The sequence below is a fragment of the Condylura cristata genome, unplaced genomic scaffold (genome assembly GCF_000260355.1).
Source record: "Condylura cristata isolate star-nosed mole 26May11 unplaced genomic scaffold, ConCri1.0 scaffold00019, whole genome shotgun sequence".
Lineage (NCBI taxonomy): Eukaryota > Metazoa > Chordata > Mammalia > Eulipotyphla > Talpidae > Condylura > Condylura cristata.
This window is the reverse complement of record NW_004567120.1, coordinates 16,031,181-16,046,958: the sequence shown is the minus strand read 5'-3', so window position 1 is coordinate 16,046,958 and position 15,778 is coordinate 16,031,181. Positions and strand designations below refer to the sequence as shown.

The window sequence follows — 15,778 nt, the reverse complement described above, 5'->3', positions numbered from 1 at the left end:
TATATATATGGGCCCATGGTAAACTCTCAATCATTAGAAAAAGACCAGTAATGTACACTTTACTGTGGAAGGACTTTATGGAGTTTATCACACGTAAGCTTATCAAGTCCCTTGAGGTAGGTACTATTATATTATCCTTAGTTTACAGGGGAGGAAACTGAGTTTATGGAACTTGCTCATGATCACATAGCCACAGCAGAGTAGGGACTAGACCCCCTGTCTCTCTGGCTTCAGGTCCCAAGCCCTTGCTGTTTTCCATGGACCATGCTGCCCCTCTAAATATAGTGACTGGAACTCTATTGAGTGGGTTCTATTCAGGCCTCAGAGGCTGTGTGGTGTGAACTCTAGCTCACTGACGCAAGAGTTTGTGTGGCTCTGGGACACTCAGGGAAGAGGTGGTCTTGGGGAACGCTGAGCTGGGAGCACGAACTATCTGTTGAGGCAGTCTTGAGCCCCTGGGATTGTCCACAGGTCTGGGCCATGCAGCAGGTACTAACTACGTATGAGACAGTTGAACAATCAGCACAGTCAGCCTGGAAATAAACTGCCATCAGAGGTGGCTCCCTGAGGCCTGTCCAACAAGCAGATGGTGAGTCGTCACAGACAAGGGCTGGAGTGCTGACAGGGGCTCCCCTCCCTGCAAGGTGGACATGCCTCTCAACCACACTTGTCAAGGCATGGTCCACTTGGTGTTGTGATTTCCAGATCAGAGGAGCAGCACAGGAATGTGTAGAAGAGAAGATAAAATGTGCCTGGAAAGCCCACACCTCCTCCAAACTGAAGGTTGGAAGTGCCGGCAGCACCAGGTGCGGCCGGTTGATGGCTGGGACAGTGTGTCTCCCAGATTGCAAATCTGCTGTAAATTGCTCATCAGCTCTCCCCAAGGGGATGCCCTAGTCTATTCCTCTGTACTCAGCCACTCAGAAGATTGACTTTAAAAAATGCTTGCAGGAACAGGATGGTGATTCAACTAGAGCTATATTCCAAAATAAATGCAGCTCATATATAGATGACACATCTATAATACATATTTATATATTCATATATGTATATACACGTGTATGTGTATATATATATATACACACACACAGTTAGCACAGTGTAGACTCGAGCAGCTATTATTTCTATTCCTTGGCCTTGGCCTTGCTGTATTCCACAGTCTGATGATCATTACTAGTCCTAATGAAGACCTAGAGACCATTCAAGAACCTCATGTTCTTTCTGGATCACCAACAAGTAGAGACTGTTAGGTTTAGCCTGGCTTTAGTACTCTGTACACGTTGCTGAGTTTTAACTACATGAAAATTGGTAAGCCATGTGTGGGAGATATATATAGTAGCCATTAACATGAATATTCAGTTCATTAGACCAGACCATTTTCTAACCACGACAGAGAATGTAGAGTGAGTTCCTCCAGCTGTGGCTCGAGTTGGGGTTCCCCAAGCCTTACCTTCCTGTATTCTTCCGGAGACAGGGAGCTCAAGGCTGGAGAGAATGGCCGATGACTTTGAATTCCCCACCCACTTAGTACAGAGGAAAACTGGCATTTGCCTCAGTCTTTCCCTAAACCGTGTCTTCTAGCCCGGTGCTTTGTTGCGTTGGCTGAATTCCCCCCCCCCATAAAGGCAAAGGTAATACCCCTTTGTCTACTGTATACCCTCCGCCATGTGTAAGCTCTGTGAAGGCAGCGACCAGGTCTGTTATTCATGGCTCTATCCTCAGTGCCTGGCCCACAATGAGGACTTGAGAAATAATTGCTGAATGAATGAATAAAATAACTACTTGAGGAAACTAGTGATAAAGTCTAAGAGGTCATCCCTTCCCTTCCATGTCCTCATTTTCCATTTTTCTGGATCTCAAAGGAGAGGAGAAGCTTTCTCTTTTCCAGTTGCTGGTCTAACAACATCCTGTGGGCCCAGGTGGCTGAGCACTGGGTGGGCTAGCTAGCAGCCAAAAGCCGCCATGGGTTGAGAATTGAGAGTGGGCCACAGATCATGCCCTAAGTGGGCTGGAGTTTGGCTACTGAGGGAAAAGCCTAGATGAGACTGGCAGGATGCCCGTTCAGCACTGGGCCTTCCATTCTGGGATGAAAATCGGGGTTGATGGAGGAAACGGATTTCAACTTTGTGCCAGAGACTGGTGACCCTGTACTGCAACTTGGGTGGAGAGCCCCTAGGCTGCTGGTAACTGTCCCCCTTTCCTTTCCTTGGGGCTGTAGGATACGCTGTGCACACCAGCCTATGGGAAGCAGAGAGTGAGGATCACCTTGCCCCACCTGGCAAGGACACTTGTGGCTGCTATGGACTTTGCACCCATAGTCCAACAGGTACTGAGCACAGGCATGGACTGAAGCCCCTTGGGAGGTGAAACACTACCGAGTGGGAAAATCACAATGATCCATTTGGTTTTTGTACGGATAGAGAGGTCCAGTGCTAGAGGCAGTCTGAGCCCCGATCACTCTGCAGGCCCTAGGGGGCTCTCAGAATCAGGCAGGGATCTAAAGCCACGTTCAGCATTTATAAGGCACCTTCCTTTCGAAGAGAATCTAATGAAGTTGATTTGCCTTTGGAAAAGCGACACTGCATGCAACGTGCAATGCGTTCAGTGAGACAGACAGGACACATCTGTTTCCTCTCTCAGTTGGTATTACTATCCCTCCAGCAAAGGGGGGTATGTAAGGACAGCACTGACCATGGTGTTGAAGGGTTGAAAGAAACACTTTGGCAGGCAGGGTGGACTACAGAGCCACTCTCCCTGAGTCTTCTGAAAGTGGGGCCTTCTGCCCCCACCCCATGACCTTCACTTCCAGATCTGGTCCTTGGCTGGTTCCTGGCTCTTCTTTCTACCTTCCTTTCTCCCTCTCTCCCTCTGTATCCTGCTCAGTAAGAGGAGTAATTAATTTACTTGGGTGTGATGACAGCGAGGTGACCCAGGCCAGGCTAGTGCTGCTTTGTGAGCATACTCGGAGCCCTTCACCTGAAGACAGGACAGCTCAGCCCTCTGGTTTGCTATTCCCGGTCAGTTCCTTTGCTTCTCTGTGAGGGCCCCCCATCATGAGACCTGGGGCCACATAGGCTTTCTCAAATGCATGCTTGGTGGATTCCTTCTAAATCCTGTGCACAGTGTGGGGAGACATAAACATGATGTTGGTGATAGACAACGAGGTTAAGAAGGTGGGTGAGGGCACAGGGTCCTCTAGTTGCTGATCATTGGGAGCGTTCCTACTCTAGAACTTCTTGGTCTAGTCAGGTGGGACCACATTGCAAACCCAGACAGTCTTGAGAAGAGTGGAAACAGGCAAGCGCACAGGGCTCAGCATATGAGCAAGGGAGCTGCTGGATGTTCTCAGCCCTACCCTTGATTGGGGGCCTGCGGGGAGGGAGTGGGAGAGCACTTGTTCTGTGTCCCTGAGATTTATGTGTGCTATGGGGAGGAGCTCGGGGGCCTCCCCCTTGTTCTCTCACTTTGGTTCCAGGCAGCAGTATATGGACAGGGATGGCTCTCCCAAGGCCCTGGTGGTGCCATCACCAGGACAGCTCCAAGGGGTGGTGACACTGAGTTGTCTGACTGGGAAGCCTTCTGTTTGGGGGCTGCATTTGACCTTGGCCTTAGTGAAGGCCCTTCCTACCTCTAAGCCTCCTATTGAAGCCTCTGGGCCCGCAGAGGCCCAGCCTTCCACAGCCTTACTGAAATAAGATGTATGAAAGAAAGGTTTTGTGTTTATTTTCAACTAAATCTGAACATATTTGCATCTCTCCTAGATCAACGTATCTCTAAAGCTTTCCCTTAGAGCCAAAGTGACCCTTTAACTGGTTTTATTGTATTGCTTGCTTGCTTTTTCTGTTTTCATTTTGTGTTTGCTCACTGACTCAGTCACAATGGGTCATCACATTCTCAGTGGGCCAGGCCCATCTGAAGGCCTGGTGTCTTTCCCATGGGCTTGGATAAGCAGGATGCTGCAGTCCAGCACCACCTCCCGGTAACCAGACATTGGCAGAGGGGATGAGGATGAAAGCAGCAGAGTTCCGCCCTCCAAGTCTCCAGGCTCTAAGGGGCCTCAGACACACCAAAAGCCGAGGCTGAGCCCTACCTGCCTTGATCATTGGAGGTGGAAGAGGCTGGCTGGTGGGCCTGGAGAAGACCATCTTCCTGGAATCCAGCAGGAGGCGGCAGTACCCAGCAATCAGGCAGGCAAAGTTGGTGGCTTCGGGCCACTCCATCAGCAGCACCAGAGGCTGGAGGGGATGGGAAGAAACATGAGGACACTGGAAGGAGGGAAGCAGGTGCGTTTGCAGGAGGGCGAAAGTGAAAAGATGACTTGCACAGTAAAGGTGTCATTCTTCTAAACCAAACATAGGCACGCAGCCTGGCAAAGAATTTCTCCTGGTTTGAGAATTTATTTATAGTAAACTCTTACCCAGGTATCAAAACTAAATCAACCTTTAATTACAGATTTAATGAACCACCTTTACTGAAAAAGACTCAAATGACCTAACATTCCTTGACTGCTATGTGGCTGTGATTGTGTTTGCCAGGTTTCAGCAGGTGTAGGGGCCAACTGGTTGAACCACAGAATTTAAGCTAGACTGGGGGAGGCCCTTGAGGAGTGCCTTGAGCATACAAACTATCTCTTTCTCATTTCCATAACCCCTCACACATCTAGAACAGCTCCCCGACATGGGTGGCGCATGCAATCAAGCAGAATTCTGGGTTGGTCTTCTGGTGTGCGGCCCTGCTCAGACCTCTTGCTTTCTCTCTTTCCTAAAGTGTCCACATAGCATTAATTGGTGCTCCTTAAGAATTCCTTGGCCAGATACATGTGCGAAGCAATGGGTTAAACAAAGCTTGCCGCTTTGTGGAGATGCTCAGAGCTCTTCAAACATAGACGCGCACTGGGTAACTCCAAGGGTACCCTTCAGTGGTCCAACTTTTCCAAGGCATTTGACCAAGAAAGTCTACTTTTATAAACTATCTCACAGTAGTGGGACTGTCATTTCTAAAAACCTATTTTGGGAAGTGCTAGCATACTCTGTTGATTTCTGTTCCTAACCCTAAATCAAATTAATCCTGGGGTTAGCTGATTGACTGCTTCAGAGACTTGGAACTGATATCAGAAAAAAGAAATAAGCAAATTTTGAAGAAACCTTCCCGGTATCTGTACTATATTTTTAAAAGTATAGTTTATTCTAGAAGGGAGAGGAAGGTGGGTATTTGTACCAGGCAGGGTGAGGGGGGCAATGTTTATATAAGTTAAAGGGCTGTAGGTGTCTTGGTGTTAGGTGTGGTGTGGTAACATACATCTGAGGAGGTATGAACCTCTTCTCCTAAATCACACAGAGTGTTGAAGTCAATGTTACCTCAATAAACAAATATTGCTGAGGCTCTTAAGAAGAAAAAAAAAAAATCATAGCTTGAAAGTAAGTTTTGGGTCACTGAAGTTTCGGTGCTCCCACGTATAGAAGCAGCATCCAGATAAAGTCACTGAAGACTAGCTGAATGGGAAGCCATGGAACTGTAGGTTACCTTGCCACTTGGGGGTTCCCAGACCAGGCCTTAAGAACTGAAAGAATGACCAGGAGGGAGTGAGTCCTTCTCTGAGCAGTGAGAGGCAACTGGCATGGTGTAGTTGACAGGAGGCTAGGGCAGTAAAAGGAAAGGACATCGAGAAGATTTGGTCAAACTTCCACCAATTCTATCAGCATCCTTGGACTGGATCGTTACCTTGGGAACAATTCTAAATCCAAACAAACTCTGCTTTTAGCTAAACGTGTCCCAGTTTCCTTTGCTGTCTCCCCAAATCCCAGTACAATGCTTGAATCGAATAGTTTGTAGTTCATATTGATCAGAAATGGATGAACTTTTTAAGTAAAGGGCTCCATAGTAAAGTAAATGTTTTAGGTGTGTGCCTCACAGAGACTCTGTTATAGCTTGGCCACATAGGGTGAAGGCAGCCATAGATTAACCTGTAAGCTAAATGCATGGCTATGTGATGTTCTATTAAAATTTTATTTACAGAAACAGGTATTGGGTCAAGTTCCAGATCCCAGACTTTGTCATCTGACCTAGAAGTGAAGTCTCTTGTGAGCTAATAAATACAATAGCTTATATCCATTTTCACACCTCTCAGCTTGCTTCATTTGCCAACAGTAATCCTCTTCCCTTCTGGAAATTTTTGTCTTGGGTTCTGTTCCTGTGAGGTGATCCTGTGATCTGGTTCTGTAATCTCTCACCATCTCCATCTTCCTTACCTGTACAACCTCCCCACCTGATACATGCCCCTGGCTCTGTCCTCATCCCCGGGTTCTTTTCTGCTAAGGCATCGACTTCCACCTCTCTGCTGGGGATTCCACAATCTTCTCCTAATTCCCTCTTGAACTCTTTCCTATTTCAGAAGTCATACCATGCTGTGTCTATAGCACACAGTCTGGAGCTGGATCAAATCCTGTCTTGAATAATCATTAACAGTTATGATCTATGCAATCACAATGCCTGCCTTTGTAAGGCATCTGGATTCTGTCTCACAGGCCATGAGGTAGCTCACTATGGCACTCACACCACACCGTGAGGGAGACCAGGAACCCCTGCACCAGAGTGGGAAAGAGACCAGGGATGAGATGCCACTTTTGGTTCATCGTTAGGAAGGGGCAGCGGAGGTGTTTACACCTCCCATTCATGGGTGCTTCTCAGTCACAACAGAACAGTCAAACTTGTGTAGGGGCAGAAGGGGAATGGAGTGAGGGGACAAAGTCAGATACCACTTTCTGCCTTGCCTCCTGTCACTAACAGGAGCAGGATATCTGGAGGTCTGACATGGGTAGCTGCCACCACCGTTACTGTGAGGGCCCAAGGCACTCCAGGCTTGCCTCAGGGGCCTTCATGGATCTCACAGCAATTCCGGCTGCCATTGCTATATCTCAGGACCTCACCATCATCCTCTGAGACCAAAACTTCTCAGGTGTGTGTGAATGGGTGACACTGAACACCTTACTTTCTGTGTCCTGTTACTCTGCCTATAAGCTGTCTCATTTTTGATGCACAAATTGTGGCATTTGCTTATGATAGAGAAAAGGAGGGGATACACTAACCTCAGCACCTACAGTAGTAGCCTTTTGATTGGTCCCCCTGCCTCCAGTCTCAACTCATTTCACCTCCATATTGCAAACAAAGGACCTTTCTAAAACATGAAATATCTTCAATAGCTCATCACTTCAAACCCAACTGCCATCCAATGTCACATAAAGCCCTCAGGGCCTGGACTCAATCTACTGTTCTAACCATAGCTCCTGCTAACTCCGCCTCTTCCCATCACTGTCTCTTGCCTTATGCTCCAGCAATGACACATCATTTCCATTCTGCCAGAAATATTATGTTCTCTACACCTCTACGCCCTAACCTATGCTCTCTCCTCTGGTTAAAATGTTCCTGCTCTCCACTCTGTCCACTCAGCAAGCTGCCACACACATGCTAGACAGCTCCTGGATAGCTGACCTGCTGAGGGATATATGCATTCACCCCAAAACAGGGCCAACACAGTTCCTGCCCTCACAGAGCATGTAATCTGGTCTAGAATAAAACATAATTTCAATAATCACGCAAGTGAATATGACTGCAAGGTATGATAAATGCTATGAAGGGAAAGTAGAGTCATCAAAACATGGGATGTCCTGGATTAGAATCTGGGTGGTAGCTGTTAAATGTGTGCATGGGTGGCTCATTTGGTTTCAGAAACTGGAGAGAGTTGTGAGCGAATGGTATGGGCTGACAGATACAGTGAGGACCATTTGACCAAAGTATAGGGTGACCGGCTGTCTGATGGACAGTCGGTTGGACTAGCTGGCGGCAGGGAAGTCTGACTGTCTGATGCCCTGGCAGAGAAGCTGGCTGCAGGACAAGCAGAATGTCTGTCATTCTGATCGGTTGGTTAGAGGGCTGGTAAATATATGGATAGGAGGCTGAGTGACTAATGTCTAAGTTTACTCAGTTTCCCCTCTTAGGCCGAGGTCAGTAATAAAGCAGCACAGAGGCAAAGCCCTGCACAGAGAGGGCCCATGGCAAGCCCAGCTGTCTCAGCACAGCACACAGGAGACTTTCCTTTGCACCTCCCCACAGCCAACTAATTGGGCCCCAGCACAGGCCAAATACAGCTTGTAAAAGGAACACAGATGTGCTTTTTCCCAGCAGGGGTAAAAATCAAATCAGAGGCAGGCAAGCAAAGAGGTTGGATAGGTTTTCTCAGAAACCTTCAAAAACAACATTTTATTTTAAATAGGATTTTAATGATCATGACGTCTAATGTAATGCCTGTCCCTACAGAAAGCACTAGAGCAATAAAGCTCAAACATGAGAATAGGAGACACACTGGGCCACAAGAGATCCCTTGGGACATTCCCTGATGGTTTCGCGCCCCCTCCGTGTGCTTCTGTGGTAATGGGGTATGGTAATAGCCTAGTGGTGTCGCAGCCCCAGACTGGTGTCTCTCAGAGAACAGACACTTGAACATTACCACCCTTTCTCTCCTCTGAGAGAAGTAAGCTGAGTGAAAACTGTCTGTTTACTCAGTTCATCTTCATGTGGAAAAGGAGAATGGAGCTGGAAGTATGGCCAACCCGAAGAAGGGAGGGACAACAATTAATCTGACACACGCCATTTCATGTCCTTCCTGGAGAGCTCTGCGCGCTCGAAGGCACCCAACATTTTGAGATGACAACTAGGGAAGGCATGGGCCCTCGGGTGGCCTCAGCTCATTCTATACATCCCCCAAAACAGGAAAGATAGGGATGCAGGGGTCTTTAGGAGCAAAGGTGCAAGATGATGAGCTTCCACAGCACTGGGAAAGACTACTTGGGTCTAAGTTGGGGGCAAGGCAAATATCACTTGAAGGCAGTGGTTCGTAGGCCCAGTGCACATTAGAATCACCTGAAAAATTCCAAAACCTATCTACCCCAGCCTGGCCCTCTTACACTCTGGTCTAAATGGTCTGAGAGGAAAGGTCAGGCAGGCAGTAGTTTCTAAATCTCCATATTAATGTGCTGAGAGCTACTGTGTTAAATGAATAAGCTTACTTTTGCCGAATCCTTCTAGAATATTTCCAGATCAAAGTGGCATATCTTGGGAGAAAATGAGCCAAATCTGGTCTCTAAATTCCATGTTCCTTGGTAGGGAAATTTTGTCTTTTTTTAATGCTCCCTATGCAGCAGCTTGCCAGGAAGCATCTAACGACCAGTTCTCTGAAGTCCTGATTTTCTTACATTGTCAACTCCTCTGGGTGGAGTTTGCCACTGATACTAAAGACAGAATCCCTCTGAGCCCAGGGAAGCCATTCTCTCATAGGGAGCCTCCCTGCCCCTGTCCTCCCAAATCCACCCTTCCCAACATTCACATCAAGTAGAGACGTACCATGCAGTAACCACAGGTACCACTGATGTACAATGCCTCCAGGAAGCTTCCTTTGACCGCAGTCAAAATGGATTTTGTGCTCCTCTCTGCTCAGATTGGTACCCCCTTTGGTAGGCACGTAGTCCTCTACTTCCATCTCTTCTACAAGCCAGTAAGCTTGAGGGCAGGAGACAAGCCCCCACCCCCATCTTTGTCTCTCCCACTTCAAATGGAAATCTGCATCTTTTTTCCTCCCACAATCTTCCTCCTTTCTGCCTACTGCTGTATCACTGATGCTGCGTCTGCCTAATGCCTCCCTGTCGGCTCCATAGGGCACTGACTTGTAACTAGCAGGCACCAGATTACAGACGCACCTGGTTTCCCATAACAGAATTTGGGTATGAGCAGAACACTTATCTATCAAGTTGTATCTTAAGGTGGTGTATGACAGCTTCCTACTTGTCCAACTCTCATGGTGTATTAGGTTTTGCAACAAATTACTATAAACTTAGTGACTTAAAAATGTGCATTTGTTTTCTTATAAGTTAATCATCCAGGTCAATCTTCCGATTTTAAAATCAGCTGATTTATAATTGTAATTACACCTGCAACTGTAATTTCCTCCCACCATATAACACCATATTAGCAGGATCTAGAGATGAGGACATACACATGTTTGGACCAGTGGCTGGTATTATTCTGCCTACCACAATGAGAAATCTTTCCACAAGTGGAAACACTGGTATAAAGCAGACAATCACTGTGGTTTTTCACATATATTTAATCGGCTGCTTCAAGTAAGACCGATCTGAACTACCCACCACAGGATGGGCGCATCATCCACGTGACCAAACTGCGAGGTGCGGTGTTCCCCTTGCCCCCCTTCCCACCACCAGTATGATCTCCCATTTATCCCATACTGCAGTCTCTCACCTCTCCACGCACTCAAGAGGTGAACCTCTGGGTGCTGTGTGCATAGCGCTGTTCTTCAGTGCACTCAGGGTACAGGCTTAAATATAGCAAGAAGCGTGCTTTGTCTGTGCGGGGGAGGGGGGGAGATGTGTGGGGACGTGCGCGCACACACAAGGATTCCACACATTGCACATTCATTCTTTCATATTTACTCTTCCACCACCACTGCTGTCTCCCTGGCTCACGTCCTGTCTTTATCACTTCAGTCCTGCACCAACACCATGCTCCTCTCCCTAACTTCTCTGGCGTCACACTAGTCTTGCTCCATCCACCTTGCACACGGGTCCACATTAGCCTTCCTTAAGTCACTGCGGTCCAGGCAGGCCTTCAATAGAGTCCCACTATTCTACCACACGGAACCTTAACCCTTGGACCAGCCTTCAGAACTTCTAACTAGCTTGCTACGCTCACCTGAGCCTCTCCAAGCCCTCCCTCATTATTCTCCTTTCTAGCCAAGCAACTGTGCTACCCACCTGCACATATGGTTCGCTTTCTTCCGTGCAAATCTCTGCATGTGAACACATCCCACTTCTCTCTGCTAATCCGTGCCTACCACTTCAGGATCCAGGTTAAAAGACTCTTGTGGGAAGTCTGTTCTAGTTAACTCCTTCCCTGTCCTTTCGGTCCATATTCTACACCAGACTTATCTACAAGTTACTTCATATTCACTCTATTCATTGTTGTTTTGCTTTTAAAAATATAATAGCTCTCAATTTTTGAATATTTACTATGTGTCAGACAGTGTGCAAATACATTTTACATAGATTTTCTTCTTTAACCCTGGAAAACAATCTTCTGAATTGGGCGCTACATTTTGCCCTTGAAATCAGTGTTATAGACCTTAAGACACTTTCAAGACCACACAGCTCGGAAGTGGCATTGCTGGGATTTGGTTCTGGTCTGATCCCAGAGCCGCGTGCATGTTCTAGTGTGGTGTTATGTCTTTGGAGTGTAGCTTCCGCAATAAGAGCGTAGCCCTCCAGGGCAGCCTTCATGCCCCTCGGAGATGCAGCTGGAGCTCCTGACTCACTCCTCATCCCACTCCCAGAGGTCTGGTCTGCAAGATGAGCGGGTCTCAAACCTGACTTACTATAGAATCACCTGGGGAACTGAGAAATAAAATAAGTTCTAATGCTCAGGGTCCCCACTCCACTCCAGACAATTTAATCATAATCTTTGGGAGGAGGAGCCAGGACTGTGTATTTTAAAAGCACTCAAGGAAATTCTACTGTGCCACCAATGTTGAGAATCCCTTGTAGGGACAGAAAGAGACTTAGTTGGAGAGCTATGTCTCTGTCTTAGACTCTTATTTTGCAGGAAGCCACATGTCCCCTGCATCTTGTCCTTCCTCTTTCTTCCCTACTCGTCCTTTTGGCTTTTTACCCAACAACATCTGAGTAGGGCAGTGATCATTGGTTAAGGAAATGGCCACAAGCCAATTAAACATGAGCTCTGAGCAGGTTCCTAAACCAATGGGAATCCTGTGAGTCACAGGTGGAAAGATTAACATATTAGAGCTCTCTGGGTTTCACAAAGACAAAAATAAAGTAAATAATTTGCTCTTGTAGAAACAGCAAACACTCCACCTCTTAATCTCCTAACAATATCTCCCCTGTGGGAAATCCTTTAAGAAAGAAAAGTCGTACCTCCCCTGACAGCTTCTGCCAGCTGGCAGACCAGCCTCCCCACCTCCTCCACTGGTCTCTAAATATTCAAACAGGAGAGTGGTGCAGGAGGTGGCTGACCATGGCCGCCAGACTCTGCGCAGATGACAGCTGCTTGCCAGACTGAAGGAGCTGATCTATGGCAAAGGTTCTAAGGTTCTGGAATAGCTGAATTGTGGGAGTAAAGTGGGGATGAAGCTCTGCCAGTTCCCCATCATCCCAGGCCCCCTGATTCTGTGCACAATCACTTTCATCTCCATGATTCCAAGCGTACATGCACATGGTGGGCATCGGTCCCAACCCGACTGTTGGTATGGCAGCAAGGTGGGGCCTGGGGTGGCTGGGTGTATGGAGCCGGTTCATTGACCCCAATGATTCACTTGAGTGTAATATTCTATGTGTGCTATGGTACGTGAGAGATTGGGAAGTGACAGCCCAAGGCTACGTCCATGTTCTCCAATCCCCCGTCCTCTGCTGAAGTCCAATTGATGGGACACTACCCACCTTCCCTTTGCATGGGTTCAAACAGGTTTAAACTCTCTCAAGCTGTCTTCCTCATTCCCTAAGGCCTGTCCCTGGAGAAAAGCAGCCCCTCAAAGCCGGCTTACCTTGGCATCCATGATGCTGGTCTCCACCCGGGCCACGCCCTGGTTCTCCCGGAACAGCTGGATCTTGCTGATCTTGCTGAACTCGGACAGCACAGTGGTGAGGTTGGTTTTGAGGTCGATAACATGGCTGATGCCATGACGGGGTCCCACCAGGAGAGTGGTGGCCGACTGCTTCTCATCCTGATACCCAGGCGTGACAGGCATTCACAGCAGGAAGGGTGAGGGAGGGGAGAAGAGGAGGCAGCAGGAGGAAATAGAAAACAGGCATTTGAACTGGATCTGTTGAGAGGCCTGGAAACATCTGGGGCTCAATGCCAGGGCGAGAGGACAACCTCGAAGGACAATGGTCCGGGAACCCCATCCCGAGTAGGGCCCTGGATCCTCACTGTCAGTCTGAGTGGCCACCAAAGCATCAGCAGCTGGTTGGGTGAAGTGGGCAGCAGCAGATGTCACTCTAGCAAAGGCATAAAGTAGGTGAGCTTGGTTTGGGTAGCTTCACAGCACCTTCTCTTTTAAGCCTCAGGGACTTGCCATTTGTTGTTGCAGGCCATTCAAGGACCACCCAGTGCTCTGCGTGAACAGTTAGCATTGTGTTTGCTCTTTGCCACCTCCACTCTCTCACCAACACTACTCAAACTTGTACTTCTCAACCAGTGCCAAAAGCTACACTGACAAAATAACTTGGCCTAAGGTGGTAAGGTTGATCAGGAAATTAACGGCTCTTTCCCACCCAAAGAAAGTATTTTCCCTGGAAACAGTACGTCAGCAGTCAGTCCTAGCCAAAGGGATGGCGAGGGTTGTGCCACTGCTGATCCTCAAATCCCTGTATGTAAAAGGCTCCCTCTGTCCTGATGGACTGGATTCCATTAAGTGGGCCTGACAGGTTCCTTGGAGCCATGGAGTCTGAGGCCTCTGCAGGCCCATTCCCTGTCATTAGCATCAGCCTGAGATGCTAAACACTTCCACCAGCTCTAGACACTTTGATAAGCGGTTGTCTATCAGTGTGCCCCACAGGCGGCGGGCAGGCGTGACAGGCACCTGGATCCAGTCAGCAAGGTGATTTGCATTTCCTTTCACCCTGGCTCACTAGGGTAAGCATGCCTGGGGCACAGTCTTGGGGGAGCAGCCAGGCCTCAGCAGACAGGGGTATGGCTGCAAGGGAGGCCTGGGCAGCCAGGCGGAAGTGTGGGGGGGGTTGGGGGAAGGGCAGTGAGGTGGAGCTGGGGCTGGCAAACTCTGGCCCATCATCGGTTTCTAAGAATGTTTTAACATTTGTAAACGGTTGGGAAAAAATTCAAAAGAACCATGTTTTGTGACACGAGAAAATCACATGAAATTCAAATTTCAGCGTCCATAAATAAAGAGATATTGGAACACAGCCATGCTCGTTTGTTTAAGCATTGTCTCCAGCTGCCTGTGTGTGACAATGGTAGGGCTGAGTGGTGGCAACAGACATCTGCGTGGTCTGCCTGCAAAATCGAACATGTTTACTATCCGGGCCTTGGGGAAAGAAGTTTGCTGACCCTTGAAATAGGGGGAAGGGAACACAAAAGGGTCATGAAGGAGTACTGAAAACAAATGTTGCCTCCTCCTTTACCATTTTACCAGAAGCAGACCAGAACACCATGGGGGCAGGGAGGGAGAAGAATGGGGAAGAGGAATGGAGGCCTCCAGAAAAATGCTGGCAGAGAAAGCTACCATAAAGCTATAATGGAGTCCCTCCTGCCCTCCCAAACTGAAGGACAAGCACCCACAAGGACTGTCCCCCCACCCCCACACTGCCCTCACTGACCAGGCCCACAGTGTTGAACAAAACGCCTGTGAAGGTTGGAAGTTCATTCAGAATTCGAAGATACTGGAGCTTTGCCTGAATGGCGGAGCCCTGTGGAAACAATCCGTCCAGAAGTATGAGATGCCTGAGGTGCACCGGAGAGAAAACCCATGTTCTCAAGGAGTTACAACATCTCAGTCAGACTAGTCAGCAAGCCACGCTGTGGGCTTATGAGGTGACCCTCAGAAAAACTGCAGGAAGCTTTCAATTTGGACAGCTCTTGCCTTTAACATGTCATCTTCCTTCCTAAACCCTTCTCTGACCTCCAGATCCTTGTTCCGTAAATATCTAGCTTACTCATTTTGTTGTTGATACAATTCCAATACTTTTCCCTGACACTCCAGCCCAGCTATACTTCTCTCCTAAGACCTTCTGTAGTCACTTGTGTAGCTACTTCTAGGTACTGGCTGTCAGCTCCCATTCAATACTGTTAACCCTGGGTACCAGTGAGTCCCAAGCCTGCCCTTCTCCAGCATTCCCCTCATAGAAGTCTCCAGCAGTGGTACTGCCTTCCCTGGCTTTTGAGCTCTGGCTTACAAGTCACAGTGGTGTCCCACTCATCTCACTGGGGCTCACCATCTCTATTCTACCTGCTAACTGCCCCACCAACCTACCCATCCTCTTCTCTAGCCACATGGCCATTGCCTCAATGCCCCCCACCTGCACTAGGATGGCAATCAGGTCACCTTCCTGACTGACACTTCTTTCTCTCAACCCCTCCACACTGCTGTGAGAGGGAACAGCCTTAAAGATAAAACTTATCATATCAGCTGCCTGCTTACACCCTTCAGTGGTGTCCTGCTACATGGAGGGATAAAGCACAACCCTTCTTTTGAATAGCACACAAGATCCTCCATGAGTTGACTCCGGCCCAACTCTCTGGTGTCCTCTGTCGCTCCCCACTACCACCCCCACCACCCCCTCACCCCACTCTCAGCCCAGGTACATTCCTTGAACTCTGAACTTGCTTAGGCTGAACAATTCCCATTTCTTCCCATGCAACCATATTCTCTCATATTCCTGGCCTTTGCAAAGACGAGACACCCTACCTGGAAAAGCTTTCCTCCTCCCAACTCGTCAAGACAAACTCCTATCTGTCTGTCCTTCAAACCTCAGCTGTGGCATGCAGTCTACAACTCTCATCCTTTTCCACCTCCCTCTAGCTGGGCTGGGTGCCCCTCCTCCCTGCTTTCCGAGCACCCATGCCTGTCACACTGACTGGTGTTTCCCTGTCTAGCCTGTTTCTGATGGAGGGTGGCAACCAGGCTTTTTCATCTTTGTACTTCCAACCTGAGATCTGGGAGACCTCCAAAATATTATTTACTGAA

General features: G+C 48.2%; 1 protein-coding gene across 2 annotated transcripts in view; it reads right to left on the bottom strand.

Annotated features, from left to right (window-relative positions):
• FRMPD3 (FERM and PDZ domain containing 3) overlaps positions 1-15,778 on the bottom strand; it is a 74,248-nt gene that overhangs the window by 11,316 nt on the left and 47,154 nt on the right. For both annotated transcript variants that reach the window (XM_012727245.1, XM_012727244.1), the window contains 3 exons: positions 14,412-14,501; positions 12,620-12,799; positions 4,091-4,235 (listed from right to left, as the gene is read on the bottom strand). In XM_012727245.1, coding sequence (XP_012582699.1) covers positions 4,091-4,235; positions 12,620-12,799; positions 14,412-14,501 — 415 coding nt within the window. The remainder of the gene's footprint in view (positions 1-4,090; positions 4,236-12,619; positions 12,800-14,411; positions 14,502-15,778) is intronic.